The sequence below is a fragment of the Vanellus vanellus genome (genome assembly GCF_965231255.1).
Source record: "Vanellus vanellus genome assembly, chromosome: Z".
In the NCBI taxonomy this organism is placed as follows: domain Eukaryota; kingdom Metazoa; phylum Chordata; class Aves; order Charadriiformes; family Charadriidae; genus Vanellus; species Vanellus vanellus.
In genome coordinates, this window is record NC_138908.1 from 56,934,863 (window position 1) to 56,956,906 (window position 22,044).

At 38.0% G+C, this 22,044-nt stretch overlaps 1 protein-coding gene across 1 annotated transcript in view; it reads right to left on the reverse strand.

Annotated features, from left to right (window-relative positions):
- Positions 1 to 22,044, reverse strand: part of UHRF2 (ubiquitin like with PHD and ring finger domains 2) — a 95,581-nt gene that overhangs the window by 18,599 nt on the left and 54,938 nt on the right. Inside the window, exons 5-9 of the mRNA XM_082497105.1 lie at positions 18,136 to 18,245; positions 11,074 to 11,260; positions 6,995 to 7,118; positions 6,506 to 6,613; positions 1,611 to 1,715 (exon numbers count right to left, since the gene is read on the reverse strand). Coding sequence (XP_082353231.1) covers positions 1,611 to 1,715; positions 6,506 to 6,613; positions 6,995 to 7,118; positions 11,074 to 11,260; positions 18,136 to 18,245 — 634 coding nt within the window. The remainder of the gene's footprint in view (positions 1 to 1,610; positions 1,716 to 6,505; positions 6,614 to 6,994; positions 7,119 to 11,073; positions 11,261 to 18,135; positions 18,246 to 22,044) is intronic.

The window sequence follows — 22,044 nt, forward strand, 5'->3', positions numbered from 1 at the left end:
GATACTGTTCTTAGGACACTTACAAGTACAGAATTTTATTTTTCTGTGGATATTCTTAGAGGAGTTTAATTTCAACCTTTTCCAAAAACCAGGGAAAAATGGAAGTAAATTGGGAAATCAAATCTGGTATATGAAAAAAAAAACTAACTCCAAAAATGCACCTCGAAAAAAAATATTTGCCCCTTGCACTGTTAGTTTAGAGAAATGCAAAAAAGCTGACATTCATACAAATGTACGGTATCTTCTGCAATACTGCTCCCCAGCTATGCCTCTTCAAAATTATATGTCTTCTAGACTATGACAGTACTTAGGTGTTCACAGGAACACATGTTCACAACATCAACTAGATGAACTGAAAAAGGTATGCAAAGGATCCAATTAAGTTTATTAAATATTTTCAATTGAATAATTACAGCAGCAGAAACAAGGGGACATCAGTATCACCACCACCACCACCAAAAAAAAAAAAAAAAAAAAAGGAGCCTGCAGCAACCAATATAGCAGGTACAACTACTGAGCAACAGTGCTCCTAGGATCCACTGGCTAAGGGTCCTAGAGCTTGGGTTGGGGTTGACTCTAAGGTACTTGGTGTAGTAGTGCATCCTAAGTACCAAGTCCCAAGTACCTTCTCATGCGACTTGTTAAAAAAAGACAGACTTCTTCAGAGGCAATACTCTGCAGCAGCAGCTGGTAGGTGCTGTTGGCAAAGAATACATTACGTTATGATGCTGTTTCAGAAGCTTATTTCTTTCTCCAGTGCCTTTTTTGTTGCGATTAACAGCTATGCATGTTTTAAAAAACTGGATTGCTTACTGCTTTATCCTTGACCTGATGCATGATTCAAAATTCCACCTGATGGAGCAGAACTGCAGAAGGGATGTACCCTGTGTAAACATTATTTAATTGCAGAGAACAGTAATCTGTTCATAAGTAAATGTTGGTCAACATCATGAGATGAAAGGTGGATGCAGTTACTGTTTAGTTTAGTAGCATGTTTTCTTTCGTTGCTCTACTTAGATGTTAACATCAAAGCAGAATTTTTTTCCAGCACATTTGGGGATCATAATACATGATATTGAGACTTTCTGAAGAAGCTCTGGAAGTGCTCCTCAGTAAGAGTCAAGAACCCTCAGAAATTCACAGAATCAAGTAATATGTACCTTTTTATTTTTCCTTCATTAAAGGTATCACATATTTAGAAATACAACAAAACCAAGGGACAGGTCATCTATTTGTCTTGAAAGCAATAAAAATCATGACCAAAGCAGAACATAAAACACACTATTTGCACATAATTACACTATCAGATTTTAAATAATACTAAATTCAGACTCTAAAAGTATAATGAAATTCAACTAGACTAAACAACATAAAAATCAACTGTATTTGAGATACTTTGCTTAAAAATAAGTATGAGCATAACCATTCTTGAAGAAAGGTTTGCTTACATATTCCTCCCCAAAATACTAAAAACTATTCAGTTTGTTATCAGTAGTAGGTATTTTTTTCACAGTCATATTTACATAAGCATTAGTTTTAGGACATAACTCTATCTTTATAAACATTGATACACTAGAACAGCAAAGCCATTGCTTGTATAAATGACATACCACTTCATCTTCAAATCCTCCAGCTAATACAAGTGAATAAGCTCCATCATTACTGCGTCCATGGATTCCACCCACATGTGGTCTGTGAACACCTGCTTCACTCACCTGGCAATAGAAAAAAGCAGTTTCTAGCATTTTTTTTTTCAAACAATCAGCCATCTACAATCAGCTTTCTGCTTAAAATATTGTACAGGGCTGTCTGTGTAAATAGTTAATGTAAGACTGCCATTAAAGGTAAGAATTCCACTTGTTTTTAAGGAAGAAAAGCCAAAAGTAAGGACACCTAAAAAATGGAAGGACAATGTAGAACAGTGGTGACACTGGAAGACGTAAAGGCACACTTTCTTCTTTGGGAAAAATCTCCACAATTCTTTCCATGAGCAGTATTTTAAGACTGTACTCACTGCTATACTCCACTTGCACAGTCATTTACAACAATCCAAAGCAGATGAAGATCTGCCGGTTTGGTAAAGTTTTACAATTCTTAACTAAGGAAGATCACAGTGACCCATGTAAAGATCATTATGTCAGGTACTATTAAGGTAACACACTGTAAATGTGACCAACTCAGAGGAATATTACCACACTAAGTAAACCAAAGAAGCCATTGCAACAGCATATGGATCATAAGCTAGTTCTCCAATCAGGATAACTCTCTGCTAATGAATGTGCAACCAAGCTGCAATCAGATCACCTGAGAGCTGCAGCTGTAGCATAAACTGGCTTCATTAAAGTCTGCTAGAACATCTCTCTCACAAAAATTTATTTAATAATTCTTTCAAACTACTAAATTATATTTTAAAAAAACACAACCCTTTCTGAATAAAAAAGAGGCTACAATTAAATTATGTATTTTCTCAGTACGTTATGCCAAAAATACTATTGCTAGAATGAAGGTTCCCAGCAAAAAACCAATTAGGATCCTTTTTTCTACCTTGTATCTCCCTTCAGACTTTGACTTTGCCTGTTTTTCTCATTCTGCCTCTCCCACTCCTGAACTCCTTTTCCCAACCTACACTTTTAAGAAACTTCCATGAAATTTTACACGCTTCTGCTACAGTGTACTTTCATAATACAATCCATCACATCAAAGGTCCAGCTGGCCAAAAATGCTGTCTCTAACAACAGACTAGAGCTGTGCACACATGAAAACTATGCAAGGACACAATGATACTTTCTTGCACAATTTCTCAGCGTCCAGCTGTCTGTGACTCAGACTTCCTAAACTACTTCAATTTTTTGGATCCACAGGATCAAAGAAAAAAAAGAGTTCACAGTAGTACCACTTGTCATATGAACTAATACTACTTTTGTTCATTTTGAAGTGGGCAGCTGACCTTTTTTCTTTTTGATGACCCCTTTTAGCATTACAAAAGTATGTATATTGGTCCCTAGTCACTTTTTTCATACTGTACATCATTTTGCAACCATCTACACTGCACCACATTTTCAACATTCTTCCAGATTGAAAAGTCTTTCCAGATGAATGAAAACCATCCCATTCCTTTAATCATTCTGATTGTTCTTCTTAATAATATATTTTATTTTTCTGACCCTTTCATTCACTATAACAGCATATGATTTTTTTTGATCACTATTGTTTATTAAGATGACAAATTTTCAAAATTAGCTGTTAGAAGATCTCTTTCCTAAATAATAGGTATCTGAAAGCCAATTACAAATTATATAGTTAGAATTGTTCCCCACCCCACGTTTACTAACCACAACTCAGCACTCTCACCTAACTTTATCAGCTATTTGACAATTTTTCCAGACCATTTATTAGTATGCTGAATAAAAAGGCCCCACTATTGCGCTTCTCTTTCCTGCTGTATGAAATATCCTTTCATTCATTCCTCCCTCCCTTCTTTATTTTCCAGGATTTATCAATTAAATTTAGGTTTCTGGTTTCACCCCAAAGATGGACTCTGGTAAGTAATTCATGCCAAAGATGGTCTTCAGATGCTCTCTCCAGAAGCAATACTTAGTCAATTTCCTTCTAGGGAAAAGAGAGTTTGTGTCATAAAAAACTACACAAATCAGAAATAAAGAAACTACAGCCTCTAAATTCTCATAGATGTGCTGAGACAAACTCCTTTCTCATATGTAACACCAGTCACATGAGAAACAAAAGTGTAATTTAACCTCCTATGCAGAAAACATTTCAATCTTCAAAAAAAAAGGATGAAGTATTTCATTTGTACCCAAAATTAAATAATTATGTAGAAAAGGTAATTGCCTTTTGATGTCTAGTCCACACACATATATAAATTAGCATTCTCTGCTTAATTTTCTGACTAAAGCAGCACTCTAATTCTGTTCCTTTTTCCTTCCAGCACTAGAAAGATCTGAAAACTATTAGCTTTTGTGTTACCAATGCAATTCCTAACAAAAAGGTGAACTAATAATTTCAATTATTGTTGAAGCAGTGAAAATAAAACGATCTTGAGTTGGCGTAAGTAATTTTAGAAACTCCTCCTACTTATGAGACTTTACTTAATCTGGAAGCCAACAAAAAGATAACTATTTATTTTAATTCCTTTCACAAAAAAAAGTTCTTCAAACACAGGAGAGGTCAATGAAATATCCCAAAGAATCAAAATTGAATTTTCCTGTTAAGCAAGCCATTTTGTATAAAATAGCTGGTATGATGAGTAGCAAAATTTTACCTTACAAATTTAATTTGCTTCATCTAAGGCTTGTATTGATGACAGTGTTGACAATGGACATCAAGGTGAGAAAGGACCAAAAGAATGAGTTTAGATTTCAACTGCTTCACTCTTATTTCTGCCAAGGAGACAAACTGAAAACTGTTGCTAAGGGGAAAATGTCTGCTGCTAACCATATCAGCCTTAAAATTTGCATGGCCTTCCAAATCCAGAATTCTTCACACAGTACTGGAAGACATGACCATCAGAGGAAAACTGCCTCTAAGTGTTCTCTTCTACTAATTCAATAATAAAGCATCTGTTTTCTTCTCATGAGAAAGCAGGTGATGAAAAATTCCGAAAACAAATCAGAAAAGGCTTTTGATTCTTGGCTTGACCCTCCTCAAGCAATTTAAAAAACCCCTGTTTCTATTCTTCCAAATATGATGGACAATATTCAAATACAATCCTTTACATGTGTAAGAGACAAAGAACAAACTAATTTTGAAAATAAGGAATTGTATATTTCCCTGACTAAAAACAAGAATAAAAAATCAAAGATAAAACAAAAACCAGTGCTATCAGATAAGGCTGGGGAAAAAGGAAGTAACTTGGCAGTTTTCTGGACACTTTGAAACTGCAAAATATCAGTTCTGGCACAAAATGAAGCTGTCCCATCCTCCCTGCTTTGTTTTTTCCTGCCCCTCTGAGTATTGGCACTGTGCTTATATAACTAAAATGTGACATGGACTGGGAAAATTAACTCCTCTCCTACCCCAGATGGGATTATTTTCCTGCCAGTTTTTTTACCAATCTAGTTTACCATAGAGCCTAAGAAATACTTGCAATAGAAAATGAGACAGTGCAAGAAACACCAAAGTCTGAAAAGACAGCTAATTTCAGCAGCAGTATAAGCTTACACTGGTTTAAGTTGTTCATCAGACTATGAGAAGATTTGGACATCCATTATGTATGACAAAAAAAACCAACAGGGAGTCAATTTACAGTGATATCATCCAACATCTTTGATGAAGTAGACACGCTGGAGGCGAGGGATGCCATCCAGAGGGACCTGGACAGGCTGGAGAGGTGGGACCAAGCCAACCTCATGCAGTTCAACAAGGCCAAGTGAAAGGTCCTACATCTGGGTCAGGGCAATCCCAAGCACAAATACAGGCTTGGTGGGGAATGGCTGGAGAGCAGCCCTGAGGAGAAGGACCTGGGGGTGCTGATTGACGAGAAGCTCAACATGAGCCAGCAATGTGCAATCGCAGCCCAGAAGGCCAACGGTATCCTGGGCTGAATCAAAAGAAGTGTGCCCAGCAGGTCAATGAGGTGATTCTGCTCCTCTACCCTGTTCTGGTGAGACCCCACCTGGAGTACTGCATCCAGCTCTGGAGTCCCCAACATAAGAAGGACATAGACCTGCTGGAGCGCGTCCAGAGGAGAGCCACAAGGATGACCCGAGGGCTGGAGCACCTCTCCTAGGAGGAGAGGCTGAAAGAGTTGGGGCTGTTCAGCCTGAAGAAGAGAAGGCTCCGGAGAGATCTTATTGCAGCCTTCCAGTACCTAAAGGGGGCCTACAGGAGAGCTGGGGAAGGACTTTTTACTGGGCCATGTAGCGATAGGACGAGGGGGAATGGCTTTAAACTGGAAGAGGGCAGGTTCAGATTAAAGATTAGGAAGAAATTTTTCACTGTGAGGGTGGTAAGGCACTGGAACAGGTTGCCCAGAGAGGTTGTTGAGGCCCCATCCCTGGAGGTGTTCAAGGCCAGGCTGGATGGGGCCTTGGGCAACATGGTCTAGTGAGAGGTGTCTGTGTCTATGGCAGGGGGGTTGGAACTCGATGATCTTCAAGGTCCTTTCCAACCTAAATCGTTCTATGATTCTATGATTCTATGAACATTTTCAAAATCTACATTCTCCAACTCCTAAGCGGGATAATCAGTCCATGTGAAGTACACTTCAGAAAACACTTGACTCCATGCACTAAGAATCCCACTTAGAATTTTAACATATGAAATTTATTTATCCTAATGACAATAGAATTCTTAAGTTGTATTGTAAAATCGGTGTACTTCAACCTTCACTACTATTGGCATGACTTCCAATATTACAATAATAATGTATCTGCTTTGTTTAGTCCTAGTGAAAATGCCAATTGTCAACCCAAATTTTATTTAGTGCCCAAGCCATTCATTATTATTCTTACTTACTTTAACTACAACTAATACTGAAACAACATACCTGAACTCTGAATTTCCAGGTTGTCCCAACAGGAACACCAGGTATAGGTCCATAATGATTTGAAGGAACAATAGTGCATTCCTTAGTGCGACCAACACAGGCCATGCCCTAAAAATATATTAGACAACATGAATTAGCATTATCATATTGAAGACTACTTGCAAACTCAATGCTAATATCACGAAATCTGATCATTATAAAAAACACATACTTTAAAAATATGTTAACAATTGTTAAAAGGGATGTTAACCAAGTAATACATATTGATAGGTTTGGGGGAGGGATAAGGGGTTGTTTGTTTTTACTTCTAGTCACCTTAGTAATTCTTCCACTGCTTTAACTGCCAGTAGATTGTGGGCAGGATTAAACATTTTCTTATTGTCTGTGCAACCCAGTACTGAATTTTGTGTTGTGCATATTAAGTAGAATTATAGATTTAGCACATACATGAACAATCAGAGTAACAGCTATTTCTAAAATACACTCTACCTTGCCCCAGTCTCTCTGGCTTTCAGTACTGGCAGATGGCATCTTTGCTTTCTTTTTACTCTGTTTGAGCTTTTCTCCAGCCTTTACAACTTCATTAGAATCATTTTTGCAGGAAGGACAATACCTAAAAAAAGGTTTTAGTAAATTCTCAATTACTTCATCATAATGGCAATACATTTCTTGTAGCCAAAAGTGTCAATTTGTTTATCTTGACTGAATATTTCAAGCTAGCAGGCACATACCAGTCTTAAGCAGCTGAAGTCTATGGCTTAAAAAGTGAACCCAACATGAACAAATACTGTCAACTTTTAAAAAAGGGCATTTCGATATCTTTGACGGTAGAGTGCTAGAGGCAAAACATTTAACTATTCTTTCTCACATGATATGTGAGAGGTCCCCATGTCTCCTGTATTCTCTCTTGATTCTGTTCTCTTTCATTTAGGTCATGTAAAGGAGAAGACAGCTGAGATTAGAGTATGCTGCTAACCAGTACTCATGGTTTATTTCTACATCCTGCCCACTTTACCCTTATTTTTCACTTCTAGTGCAATAAATTTCACTGCAGACAGCTGAATGTCCAACAGAGCCAAGCTACCACATAATGTGCGTAGACACACACACGCATGCATGCACACACTCACTCCTCAACACTGAAACCATTTGGAATATAGCACTGAGAGTCATTCCAGCTTACACAAAGCCACCTTAGTAGGAAAGTAGGAGATGCTAGTATGCAGTGACTATAGCAGAGAGAGAAAGGGAGTACACTGGTACTTCTGCTGCTTCTAATAACATTTTTATCCCACTCCGGGAATGCCAATGCAAAGGCAATTGTCCATGTTTCTGGCTGACACAGGCTGGGTTTGGCCCATACGCCACTAGCAGAGAAAGCCTGATCTACATTAACATTGATAACCTAGTTTAGATAACTACCACTACTACTACTACTACTGTTTTGGATTTATTAACTTTTGTGTGTGGATATGAATAGAGGAATTAATGATTAATGTCCACAGGAACAGATTTCACTATGGCAATAAAGGTGTTGAACCATTAAGACAAATGTAGATAAAAAGAAATTAAAAATAACACAAGATGCTGAAATTGTCTAACACTAAGACTTTGAATGATATTACAGTTGTTTAAAAGAGTATGCGATGACCAATTAAAAGAAGGAACATGACGTAATACAAATTCACAGGGTGAATTAACCATGGCATTCCCTGCTTCTTGATAGGGTAACCATATCACCTTAATATTTTTCAAACTGAGTTTTGTATGGAATATTAAATACTGTTCGCATATAAAGTGGCTTAATCTCTGCAAGAGAAACTTATGATCCTTTCTCAAACTGCAGGCTTAGCCCCTGCAAAGTTTGCCAAATTTTATACTATAAAAATACTAAATGGAAATTTTTCCACTTCTAAAACAAACAAAATCTCTCAGGAAGTTAAGGATCAGAGAGCCATGACTCTTTGCCAGTATGCAAGAAGAAGGGAGAGCACAGACCTCCTCTTTGGTGGGAGACACGGCTTTGCCCAGCACAACTGCACTCCTTCCACATACAACCAAGCATTAAGACTGCACAGGCCTGGCACCACCATCCCAAAATTAACTGTCAAAATCCAGCTCCATAACAGTACCTCTCCCACCCAGTGACTTCATCCACAGATGCAGCTGTTTACTTACATGAATGAATCTTAAGGTTCCTATCATTACACAGCAAATAAAAACAAGTTAAAAAGCTTGACAGCCATTTTAAAAGACACTTTAATTACATGAATTAAACTTCTACTACTCATGACATTCATAATTTTTTGGCCAGAAATGTAAGCAGAAGGGTCTAAAAGAACACTTAACATATGACCTGAGGGACTCTAAAGACCATGTTTTCAATCAATTTAGTTCTTGTGTGGTTGTCTACAGAGCACCAAAACTTCTGTATGGAGGAAAACAGTCCTGGGGACCTACGCAGTTTAGTTATAGTGATATTAATGGAAGAGGGTAGGGAGATCCAAGCAGTAACGGCTACTCTTTGAAAAAAAATCATCAAATTTTCTCTGTAGCCCTCTGAAATAGAAGCAGGATAACTCATGTTTCATAAGAATCTTTTGAAACAATGGGTGCCAAAGAAGACTAGAACACTAATACCTAATCTGAAAAATCATCTGAAGCAGGCAGCAGGCCAAAATCATCTTAGCACACTAGCGAAACCATAGAGACACTGATGCCTGATGAGATTTCAGTATCACTATCCTGATGTGCCTATCAAACCTCCTGTGTATTTGAGGGTATAGAGGAAACGATAAAGAATAAATTGTTTTCAGGGTAGAATGAAGGATTTGGGGGTTTTGTGGGAGGGGGTCACTGACTTGAAGCATATATATTTTCTTTATCAGAACCCTTCCTGTGACTAGTACTGGAAAACAGATGGACTCTACTGTTGCTGGAGCGCTGGATTAGAACTGGTTCTGAGAGTAACGGGCAACTGAAGAATGGATGGACATAAGAGATGTGTACTTCCAGACAGATGATCTCACTGAATATTCTGAACGAAGTCAAAAAGAACTTCTCAGCTGCTATATCCAAAGGGCAGGTGCAATCAGGTAAGAATACTGCTTATGGATTGCAGTCCTTAATAAACCACTTGCGTGTTGAGAATGATTCCCAACAAGTGTCATCAACTCACTTATATTGACAAGTAGTAGGAAGCAAGAAGATGTCATACACAGAAGACCAGTCTGCCTTGACTGCAGAAAACTTGGGAATAGTTCAGACTAACATGCTGTGTAATAAATACTGCTGAATAAACAACGTAATCATTTTGCATATGCAAGAACTGGAAGGCACATAGACAATACTAAAAAAAAATGCTATTTTTAGTTCCAGTGATGCATACATTTTTCTCGTAGGTAATGAAAATATTTTTTAGATACTGTTTCAAGCCCGCAGTTCCTCCAAAATCAGTGAATACAACTCTTCCCAGTGCAGAAACTTCATAGGAAAAAGATCACCTTCCAACAACAGTACCCTGTGGCCAAATGTACAGACTGAGAAACACCTATCAATGTTATTGGTCTCAATTGCGAAATCACACATTGGCATAAACACAGGAGGAGTTCAGAAAAAATGCAATGCTCCAGAAAACACGCAGACCATTAGGCACTGACCAGTAAACAAACCTACTATGGCATCCACTACCATATAGGAGATTGAGTTACTTATTTCCAGAGAATATTAAAACTTCCAAAGCACTTACACAGATTTTTACATAAAATTTTATCATAAGGTCCAAATAGATTCCATAAAATGTATGCATAGACATCTTAGACATTTATTGATGTCTATGTAATGTAAAACTTTATTACAATAAAATTCTACTTATTACTCATTCAGAAAGGATTAGCTCCTCATGAAAGTCATAAATACAAACTGTGTAAATTGTAGATCACTAATGAAGACAAAAAATGGTACAGATTCCAAGATAACTCAATGGGCTGCTAATGGGTCCATGCAGACTCACTTCAAAATACAATTATCTTGATTTAACAACCAGTTAGCTAGGTTGTCCTGCTGGCAGAACCAGGGACACTAAAAATGAAGAGTAGCAAGGTGGTGGTCCTCCCACAGCAGGAGAAATGAATGCAGTAGAGGCAACAAGAAGATACAGGAAGGGCACAGGGGCAGCAACAGGGACAGAGGATGAAAGGAAAGAGGAGGATGACTATAAGAGAATAGTTCAAGCAGTGAAGCTTGAACAAAATTAAAAGGCTGGGGAACAACCACTGTTGATAAACACAATCAGACCAGATAATGTCATAGAAGATCATAATGAATAAAACGAACGTACCAGTTTTGAAACTCCACAATGGTCATTAAAGCTTATTACTAATCCTTTGTGAACGGATTTAAAAGAATTACCTTGACAGAAAACATAAGGTTTATATTAAGTAGATGGATGAAAACCACAGCAGAATTAAAAAAATTCTTCAGCGTTGTTTTTCACGAGGTGCAAATAACAAAAAGGTACTATGGATAGAATGGCAATATAGATAAGTAAATCATCCTTGTATATTTACCAGTCCTCATCTTCTGGTATCTTGCTTAAGGGAGGGTTCAGGCAGTATATATGATAAGCCATATTACATTCATCACACAGGAGTTGCATGTGAGCATCCTGTTTTCCACCACACAAATAACACGAACAAAAACGGCACTCCTTATCTGGATCAGCCCTACAGTGCTTGCATTCAGGGCCACTTTTTCCTGTCAAAAACAAAGAAAAAGTCAAATGCCATGTATCTTAGAAAAGTACATTACTGTATCTACAGGAAAAGATTATTTCTGCACATGAAGACTGCCCTCTTGAAAATGCTTTTTTCTTACAATTAAATATTTAACTAACTAGGCTAATGGGAATTCTTCTACTGTATAAACAAGCAGTAAAGATAATGACTGATCAGCAACTTCTCTTATTTTCTCCCATCCCGTTCCCAACGTGCCACCTGCACACTATCCCTACAGATGGAGCCCTGCACAATCCCTAGTTGGAGTCATCTTAAATACAGCCATGAAGCAATTCCATTTAGTAACTGGTGACAGTCAAATGAAGATGAAACTACAATTTGGAACAGCCCTCTTCCTCTTAAATTAAATTTACAGTTGGATAGAAGAATTAGACATACACAACACACAACACTAAATCTTCAGTTGTTGCACAAAAGCAGTTTAGTTTACAAACAAAGAAACACTAACTTTCTGTTTCAGCTCACTTGGAAATTTGGACCCATGAAACGAAACCATCAGCATTGGTTTATCAATCAGGGAAAAAATGCTTTTGTACAAGAGAAAAACACTTAGTAGCCTATGATAGGTATGAAAGAGGAAAGGGAAGAAACACTGAATACTTGTCACAGCATTAACACTTACAGGAGAAATGTCTGAAACAAGTAGAAGATCCAGAGAAATGAGAGAAGACTTCAGAAGAGAACGTGATCACAGCCCAAAGAATTCCAACATTAAAAGAAAAAAAAATTCATTTATGTGTTCTGTGCAAAAGTAATCTAGAAATGCCATGGAAGTGAATTTGAGCTTAAACTAGTCTAATACAATAATTAAACTCCTCTGGAAATAGTATTTTATCTGAAAGAAGTAATTGGCTTCGAATCAGAAGACAAGGAAGACTATTTGAGAGTTTGGAGTTAGAAGTACGAAGCTGGAAAATCTAGAAACCTGAGATAATAGAACATTTTCTTTTAAGTTTAGAATGGGCCAGAAAATGTTCTTTCAAGTACAATCCTGGAAGAAAAAAATAACCACAGGTTATAGAAATACAGAAACTGAAACAGCTGGAATACCAACACTTGGGAGAAATTTTCTTGTAAGTCGATAGGCAAACTGTCAGAGGAACTTCTGAACTGTTTGACAATAGCTACTCAAAAGAGCAACTGGCCTAGGAGGACAGCGTGATAAGGGAAGACAAAGTTACCCCTGTCATAATCTTTGCCAAAAATACCCAAAAGCCATTAGTTGTATAAAATATAACACTTTCATTCTCTGGGACAAAACCTTACTGAATATGTCCATGATGTCACATGCAAGTTCATTAACAAAGAACCTGAAGAGCAGCCCCACTACAAAAATGAAAATAAACAACCCTTACAGCCCTTCGGAGGCAGCATGAACATCAGATTCTTCCATGGGTGCTAAGCAAACAGAATGTTAGAGAAGGGCACAAGCAACAAATCATATTTAAGAAAACACTGCCTATTTCTGTGAAAGATTTAACCCTTAGGAGAACACAGAATTTTTTTCATACTATTGCCATTCTGATACATTTTTAAGGAAGATTAGAATTTGTCAAACCTGAAGCATGGAGAAATACCCCAGGTTTCTCCAACTAGCATGAGAGAACAATATTCAAGGACAAGCTTACACCTTCTCTCAGCTTTTTTTTTAATTTTATTTCACCATGAGTAAGTTACTGCCTTCAGAAGCTATATAGCTTATCAGTTCCTTGTAAGTTAGTTTGCTTGGATAACATCAGCAATCAAAGTAAGTATTTCTTTTAGTAGTTATTTCCTGAATAGAAACATGAGGTGGATCCCTGATGTATCCAGAGGAGTTCTGGAAACTTTTACATTTTTCCTAAGCATACTAAGAAGGAAAGACTAAGGGTTTGCAGAAATCCCAGCCCCTTCCTACTGAGGAAAAATCTGCCCTCCCAGCTGAATAGACTTTACTGAAAATTTGATCCACGTGGGTAAGATATCAGTGTAAAATCTCTGCAGAGAGAAACTCCAGTCTTATAAGAAAGGGGAGACTGGAACGCCAAGTGTTGTGCTGTATCTGTAGTCTTTCTGGAGGACCTTGAAGAATATTTTTATCTTCAATGGTGGAAGCAACTTGACTTAGAGAGGGAAGAGGATGGAGTATTGAGTAACGAAGAAGAGTCAGGGGCTGCTGATGTATTAGGAACCAACAGGGAAACACCTGTGAAATGCCTCAAAGAAATTAGGTCTTTTTCCTCTAATAAGATGCCTATAACCCAACAGAAATGTCTACACTGATGCACGTAGCATAGGTAACAAATAGAAGGAGTCAGAAGTGATGCCACAGCTGGAAAGCTGTGATCTAATCACTATCACTGAAACCTGGTGGGATGAATCAAATGACCAGAGTGCTACAATCAATGGCTATAAACTGTTCAGGAGGGGCAGGCAAGGAAGGAGGGGTGGGCCATTTGCCCTCTATGGACTGATTGCACAGAGCTGTCTTTGAAAAACAGAGGTGAACAGGTCAAGAGCTTGAGGATGAAAATTAGAGGCCAAGCCAACAAAGGAAACATCATGGTTGGTTTTTATTACCAGCCACCCGATCCAGGGGAAACTCTTGATGAAGTGTTCTTACTTCAACTACAGGAAGCAACACGCTTGCAGGCTCTGATCCAGCTGGGGGATGTCAGCCACACTGACATCTGCTGGAAAATCAGCACAGCAAGCTGTGAACCCTCCAGGAGAGTTTGGCCACCTGAAGACAAGGCTGTTCACCCCTACCAACTGTAGTTTAGTTGCATATAACATTTCATATGCTCTTATTTAGCAGGAAGAGTTATCCCATATTCATAGCACAAATCTGGACTCTGATGAAAGTAATATATGTTGATATCTAGGTCTTATTTCTGTTTTGCACATAAATATTTGAAATGTATTTGCATGTATGTCGCTTCTTAGTTTTCTAGTATTCCAGTAGGTTTAGCCCTACTTTTTTCCTGGGCTACAGAATTTAGACTTCTATTAAACAATTTGAAAATAACTACCTTATTTTTAACTGTAACTGCTGGATGTATATTGATGTCATACACAGTTTTATGTAATTTACACATACAAAACCTAACTAACATATGGTTGTGCTCAAGGAATAATAATTTTTCTGCATAGGTAGCCTACATTGTTTATCTAATGATTATTACCAAACTAGGCATTCATTCTTTTCAAAAGGGCATAGAAGGCCAACCATATCCTTGGCCGCATCAAAAGAAGTTTGGCCAGCAGGTCAGAGGAGGTGATTCTGCCCCTCTACTCCACTCTCCTGAGACCCCACCTGGAGTACTGCATCCAGCTCTGGAGTCCCCAACAGAAGAAGGACATGGACCTGCTGGAGCGCGTCCAGAGGAGACCCACGAGGATGACCTGAGGGCTGGAGCACCTCTCCTAGGAGGAGAGGCTGAAAGAGTTGGGGCTGTTCAGCCTGGAGAAGGGAAGGCACCGGGGAGATCTTATTGCGGCCTTCCAGTACCTAAAGGGGGCCTACAGGAGAGCTGGGGAAGGACTTTTTACTGGGCCATGTAGTGATAGGACGAGGGGGAATGGCTTTAAACTGGAAGAGGGCAGGTTGAGATTAAACATTAGGAAGAAATTTTTCACTGTGAGGGTGGTAAGGCACTGGAACAGGTTGCCCAGAGAGGTTGTTGAGGCCCCATCCCTGGAGGTGTTTAAGGCCAGGCTGGACGGCAACCTAGTCTAGTGAGAGGTGTCTGTGTCTATGGCAGGGGGGTTGGAACTCGATGATCTTCGTCCCTCCCAACCTAAACCATTCTATGATTCTATGACACGGAGAGTAGCTTCATATAGACAAAAATACAGTCAGTGCATTTTCTGATGCAGGGCAACTAAGATGATTAAGGGCTTGGAGCATCTCCCTTATGAGGAAAGGCTGAGAGAGCTGGGACTCTTTAGCCTGAAGAAGAGAAGGCTGAGGGGAGACCTTATTATGGCATACAAGTATCTAAAGGGTGGGTTGAAGGAGGATGGAGCCAGGCTCTTTTCAATGGTTCCCAGTGACAGGACAAGGGGCAATGGGCACAAGTTAGAACATAGGAAGTTCCGTTCAAATACACGGAAAAACTTCTTTACGGTGAGGGTGACAGAGCACTGGAACAGGCTGCCCAGGGAGGTTGTGGAGTCCCCTTCCCTGGAGATTTTCAAGACCCGCCTGGATGCAGTCCTGAGTAATGTGCTCTGGGCAACCCTGCTTTAGCAGGGGAGTGGGACTAGATGATCTCTAGAGGTCCCTTCCAACTCTGAAAATTCTGTGATTCTGTGATTGTGCTTATAACAATCTCACAGAGTATTTAAGGCCAACTAATTCTTTGAATTTCATCTGCTGTTACTGTAACAAAAATCTGCAGCTTTTCATAGCATATAAGGTAAGGTGATGGTGTATGTGTTTATAGGTATATGCGTATTTTAAATATAAAGTATGAATAGGGATGTAAGTACAGTCCAGATGTAAAGGGTATACTGCTTATGGCATACAGCTCAACTGATGTGCACTGTGCAAAAGTGAACAAAGGCAAGACAGCTTACCAAAAATCAGAATCACATGAATAGAAGAAATGAAAAGGGCAGCATGGTGAGAAAGTTGGCCTCAGGAAAAAGGGTAGGTCTACAGACAAAATAAGGCTAAATTGCCAGACCAAATAAGTTTTTGGGGTTACGTTTTTAAAGACTACTTTTCTGTGTTACATTTATTTATGAAATTTTATAAACAATATCCTGAAATGAATAAAAGTGGGACCAGGAACAGAATGAAACAAAACATAAGACAGAGGTGCAAATCTCTACACAGGTGGCAGTATGTGAGTAGTTTAAGCAAAGAGTTTACAAATAAGGAAATAGCTATGAAAACACAAGTGAAAGAGCTGTAAAATAAAGAGCTTGACTTTGAAACAATAAAGGTGCCGATCGGTGTAGGAAGTACAGAATAGTGAAGGCCACATCTTGAATACTGTGTTTAGCGTTGGGCCCCTCACTACAAGACAGACACTGAGGTGCTGGAGCATGTCCAGAGAAGGGCAACGAAGACGGTGAAGGGTCTTGAGCACAACTCTTAAGAGGAGCGGCTGAGGGAACTGGGGTTGTTTAGCCTGGAGAAAAGGAGGCTCAGGGGAGACTGTATTGATGTCTACCACTACCTGAAAGAAGGTTGTAGAGAGGTGGGGGTCGACCTCCTCTCACTAGTAACAAGCGATAGGACAAGAGGAAACGGCCTCAAGTTGTGCTGGGGTAGGTTTAGAATGGATATTAGGAAAAGTTTCTTCACCGAAAGGGTTGTCAAGCATTGGCTGCCCAGGGAAGTGGTGGAGTCACCATCCCTGGAGGTATTTACAAGATGTGTATATGTGGCACTTAGGCACATGGTTTAGTGGTCGACTTGGCAGTGCTAGGTTCACAGTTGGACTTGATCTTAAGGATCTTTTCCAACCTAAACGTTTCTATGATTCTGTGATAAAATACTCATGTCAGACCAAATGTTGCCACTGTAGACAATTTTGTATAATCAGCAATCTAGTAATCATTCATTTCTTTAACACACACATAATTTTAAAAAATTAATTCACAAAACAGTAGCTACAGGGAAGAACTAAATGAACTGTAATAATTTTATTTACCTTTTAAAAAGTTTCATAAACAATTAGACTTGCAAAATAAGTAGGTATGTAAATGCAAAGCAGTATCTGTAGATTTTTTAATTTCTCGTACTACAATTTTTTAAATAAAAACATGTTTTAAGATATTGCAAAAACCCTTTAATGTGACCACATAAGAACAAACAGAATGGATGGTTAATTTTTTTTTTTTTTTTGAGTAATCTGAGGAAAGTAAATCACAAGTAATGAAAAATGAATTGTGAGAAGTTAGTTTACAGAAATCACATTTTTACTTTTAAGAATACCACAGCAAATGGTATACACTCCTCTGAAAAACAGTGATGTTCTAGATGACAGCAAATAAACAGTAAGCAGACTAGTTTTTGAGCACTGAGAGCTACACACAAAGGTTCTGAAAAATCGCCTTGGAGTCAGGAGTCTAACAAGTAATAATATCTAACACCTATTAGCAGTCCAATCTCTCAGTGTTGCTATCACAAACACTTATCACTCGTAACTTCAATGTATTTTTAAACTTAGAATAAAATGTAACACTACTTTTTAGATAAGCTGCCACTAAGTCCTTCTTGTGGTTGTGGGGAGGATGAGGAGATATGGCATATTTTTTTTTTTTTGAAGATCATGCAGGCACGAATAAAAATCCAAACGTTAATTATCCCTTTTTTTCATCGTACAAACAGCTTTGGGACAAAGTTCTTTTTTTTTTTTTTTTTAATTCCACGTAACGGCAAGGTTAAAATGTATCATTACAGATCGAGTCTATCTTTGGCATTTATTAATTTATTAAAAGTTTAAATGACATGTTGATTGCAATAGCAGTTTTGGTGACCTGGACGCCTATCAAGGAACTTAACTGAGACTACGAATTCATTCTGCACAGTTCATTTAGAACGTTATCAGCTGTTCCCCTTTTTTGCTGCTTATGACTGATAGCACTAGGATGTTATCAGTTTCTGAATATGTCAAGTAATAGAGCCACCTTACTGTAAACATACTTTTAGAACAGAAATCTGAAAAGTCTTCTATGGTATTAGTTTCCTGAACACACACACACACACACACACACACACACACACACACACACACACACAAAGCAATTATTATTACCTCTGCATACTGATCCTTCTATTTTTTTTAAAGAAACATCATTCAATTTTGTACTTCTATTCAAATAATAAAAAAAGCATACTTTTGAAATCTCCATCCCCAAATGTCAATGGATAGGCTCCTGGCTTTTCAATCTTGTACATTTCCTCTATAAAAAGGATTTTACAATCATTTATTGTGTCTTCTGGGCCTCTGAAAAACAAGAATAAAAAGTACATTCAACTTAGTTCCTCAGACCTAGATTCCGTACTTTATGAATCCTAAGCAATGAGATAAAGCTAACTAGCACCGTTCTTTCATCAGTGATAGGACACTTTATTTCAATTAACACACAAAATTGTCTAGTAGTGTAACTTCTAAGAAAACCAAAATGCACACGAAACACTCACATAAAGACCACTTCATTACCCTCAGAATACCTGGAGCTGAGTATGTCCTAACTGACAGCCATCCATAACTTCATAGTTCTAAAACCTCAAAATGTTTCTTTTTTGGCTGAACACAGCAGACCAGACAAAATCATATCCTCTTGAAGCCAGCATATAAAACATCATTATAAAAGCACAGTGTCAGAAATGAATCAGAAACATGACTTGTAAGACACAATAATAGACGCTACTTGGAACCCACAGAGTAAGAAAAGCAATAGAAAGCTTCAAAAGCCCTTCCATGACTTCCAAATATTTTGGAAACCTAAAACCCAATCCTGCAAAGACACCTACAATACTGAATTATGTACTGCGAGTAGTCCTGTTAATGTCAAGGTTTCAGTGCATAATCACCATATTTCAGTGATGAGTAAACAAATACTCCATGACTCCACAACACTAATGCTGAACGACTTCTAGGGAAGGATTAGGAAATATTAAATGCAGAGTAAAGGCCTTCACCTCCTCTTATTATAATTTCTTTGTATTTACTGGAATTCTAATTCAAATGTAAACATACCTAGGAAGAAAAGGCCATAAGAGCACCAACGGTTTTAAAACACTCCTTTTTCTTCCCTCCTCAGGATGATGTTGTGCCTTCTTTAACTGCCTGTTCTCCTAACATTTTCAATATACTACCTAACCTAGAAATAAGTGGGAATTTTCAGTATAACCTGTATCAGAAGTAGTAATTACTGAACATAGTCTCACTGATTTCACTGAATCACGCCCTGTTACTGATTTCAGAATTGAGCTGTTTGACATACAGATCACAAATGCCATAGCTTGAATTATTAAGATTATAAAGCTTAACATTTACCAAGACTGTGATGTTTGTAGCTAAAATGTCCAGTGAGCATCCTGCAATACAAGAAATAAAATAGATTTTTTTTTTTCTTTCCTATATAGACATTAAATGTGCTGGACGTAATAGGAAAGTAGTAGCACACAGTTAGCCTAATTCCAAGTTAGGAAAGAGTGAAGATTATACAGATTTTTGAAGGCTCTATTGCGAATGAAAAAACAAATTACTGTATTGGTTACTGCTCAGTATTTGAAGAAGGTTGTGCCAGATTCTGCTAAGCAAAGTTGAAGTGAACTGCACCACAGTGTCTCTTCAGAAGCAGTGAAATAACAAAAATTAATAACTGTAAAGATAATTATTAAATATTGCCACACTACAGACTATTTTCCAGGTGAAGACTTCCAGTAAGTTAAAATGCTACGTGTTTTTTCAAATACTTAGAGTGCAGAAAGTCTGGGAATATGTCTGAATCAGGCGAACAAGTCTTCTAAGCCCTATTTGTAGGAAAACTGTATGAAACAATCACAGAGGTGACTTGAAAGTCCTCTTGAAGAAAGTCAGCCAGCTGGCATATCCCTATAGAAAGGTATAGGCTGCAAAACTAAATCAAACTATAGACAGGTAGAGAAACAAGATATTAGGTCCATATTAAATAAGAATAACTGCAATAACAGAACACCTCCAGAAACATCAGGCTTCAGTCTCGGATCTGTTGCTCCATGCTCTACCTCTTAGTCTGCTCCCACCAATTCCCTTGTCTCAACTCCAGTTCTTGGACTCTGCCACATGCTGACTTAACTAAGACAGAAAAGAATAAGCCAGGAAAAAAATACCACAGGCAGCAAAACACTTTTTGGTGGCTCTGAGCAATGCAGTGTTGGAACTGGAGCTGAGAGGATTCTGATAGTGTCTTGATTCACTAAAATTGTCTTTTAATGCACCAACTGCTGTCTGCTTTGGCATCTCTATTTATTTTGACCCTTTTTCTTCCTTGCAGTTTTTGGAGGGAAAACATTCCCCATTGTTAGTTATATGCATAAACAGCAACTGCTAGCAACTTCAACGATTTGGGATATTTCAACAGAAGATACAAATGCTACATCAATGCATATACATACATTAGAGAGAGAACCGTTTGTTTTCTTGACCAGGAAAATAACGTATTTAAGATAATCTTCATTTGCACACTAGGGGGCATTACTTAAAAGCAGTTCTGGCCATTGTGGGTAACAGCCCTCGGATTTATTTAGGTTTCCATACACTGCAGTGAACATAGGAAGTCTGATTTTCTGCACCTCAGCCTGGATGGGACTGCATGATCCAAGCACCCACTAGAATGCTGGACCCCAGCTTCTGTTACGACAAAGCATGCCTCTGACAATTACGGACATAAGATTATGGCTACAGCACTTAAATTCCCCCATCTATTACCAAATCTGCAGCTCTACTTAAGGCACAATTTCCAAGTTTGATTTAAAATGAACTATTTAACTAGAAAACTGGAAACTGATAGAAGAATACTCCCAAGAACAACTGCACCTCTGAAAGGACTGTGGGTGCCAGTACACCTCTGCAGGAAAGGAAAGCATTGAAGCTTCTCTCTTCTGAGGTAGCATGCAAAGACACTTATCTACACCACATACCCATTCATTCATAGTCATAATAGCACTCAGCATTCAAATAGAGAGAGGACAAAGCGCAAACAATCTCTGGCAGGAAAAACGAATTAACAAATACAGACTGAGCTTCTCAAAGCATGAAGGTTTCCTTCCTTATTTTCTGTACCTTTTCTTAACTGCCCTACACTTTCTGTTAGTCCAAGATTATTTAAAGTTTAAAAAACAAAACAAAACAAATCTCACTATACTCTTTAATGCTATAAACCTAGTTATGTTAGGACCATCCTTAGCTATTCCACTGCTTGCCTGCCTATCCGGCTTGATTCTCTAGGACTTATTTCTAACAAAACTCAAAAGTAGTGAATCTATTTTAAAACCAAAATATAGAATTATGCCTTCTTTCACCTAAGTAATACAAACTTTTATATTCATATAACCCCTGCCTCCCATGTATTGGTTTATGTATCTGTATGCTTACAAAGCAAAAGAAAAAATAAGAAAGCACACCTTAAAGTTTAATTAAGCAGATATGTATGGAAAACTCAAAACAGTCATAGCAGTTGAATAATATAGTGGATATTAGTAAGCATACAACTATATGTGCATCTACAGAAAATTCAAAGCATAATTTATTAAGTAAGTTAAAATCTTGTCAAGAAACACTAGTGACAGTCTCAATGTAGCAGGTACAAACATGACTTCACACACATCATGGGATACAGAGATATCTTCAAATTCCAGTACACTTCAGAAAAATTCCAGCATATTTGCAGAGTGCATTTTTCCCCAATTTTTGCATCTTGCAAATCTGCAATGTCTGTGTAGTCTAAATACACTATCCCTATTACGAGCAAAACTGCATCCAGGAAAAACTTGCAACATTTCATCCCCCCTCCCTGCACTGCCTTATTGTCTAGAGCTGTTTTACTAATTTACCCCCCTTTTTACTGCATTTTCACCAGAAATTTAGGAACTAGTTGTTTAAAAAAAACCCAAACTTTTTCATCACATGTAATTGTCTGCATACAGACTGTAGACAAGAAGGAAGGTGGCAAAATACCATAAAGTTGTACTTACAAATCTAGAGACGCTTGTGTTACTGCCATATGTATTTTTGGGAAACGAGCCAAACCTGAGCT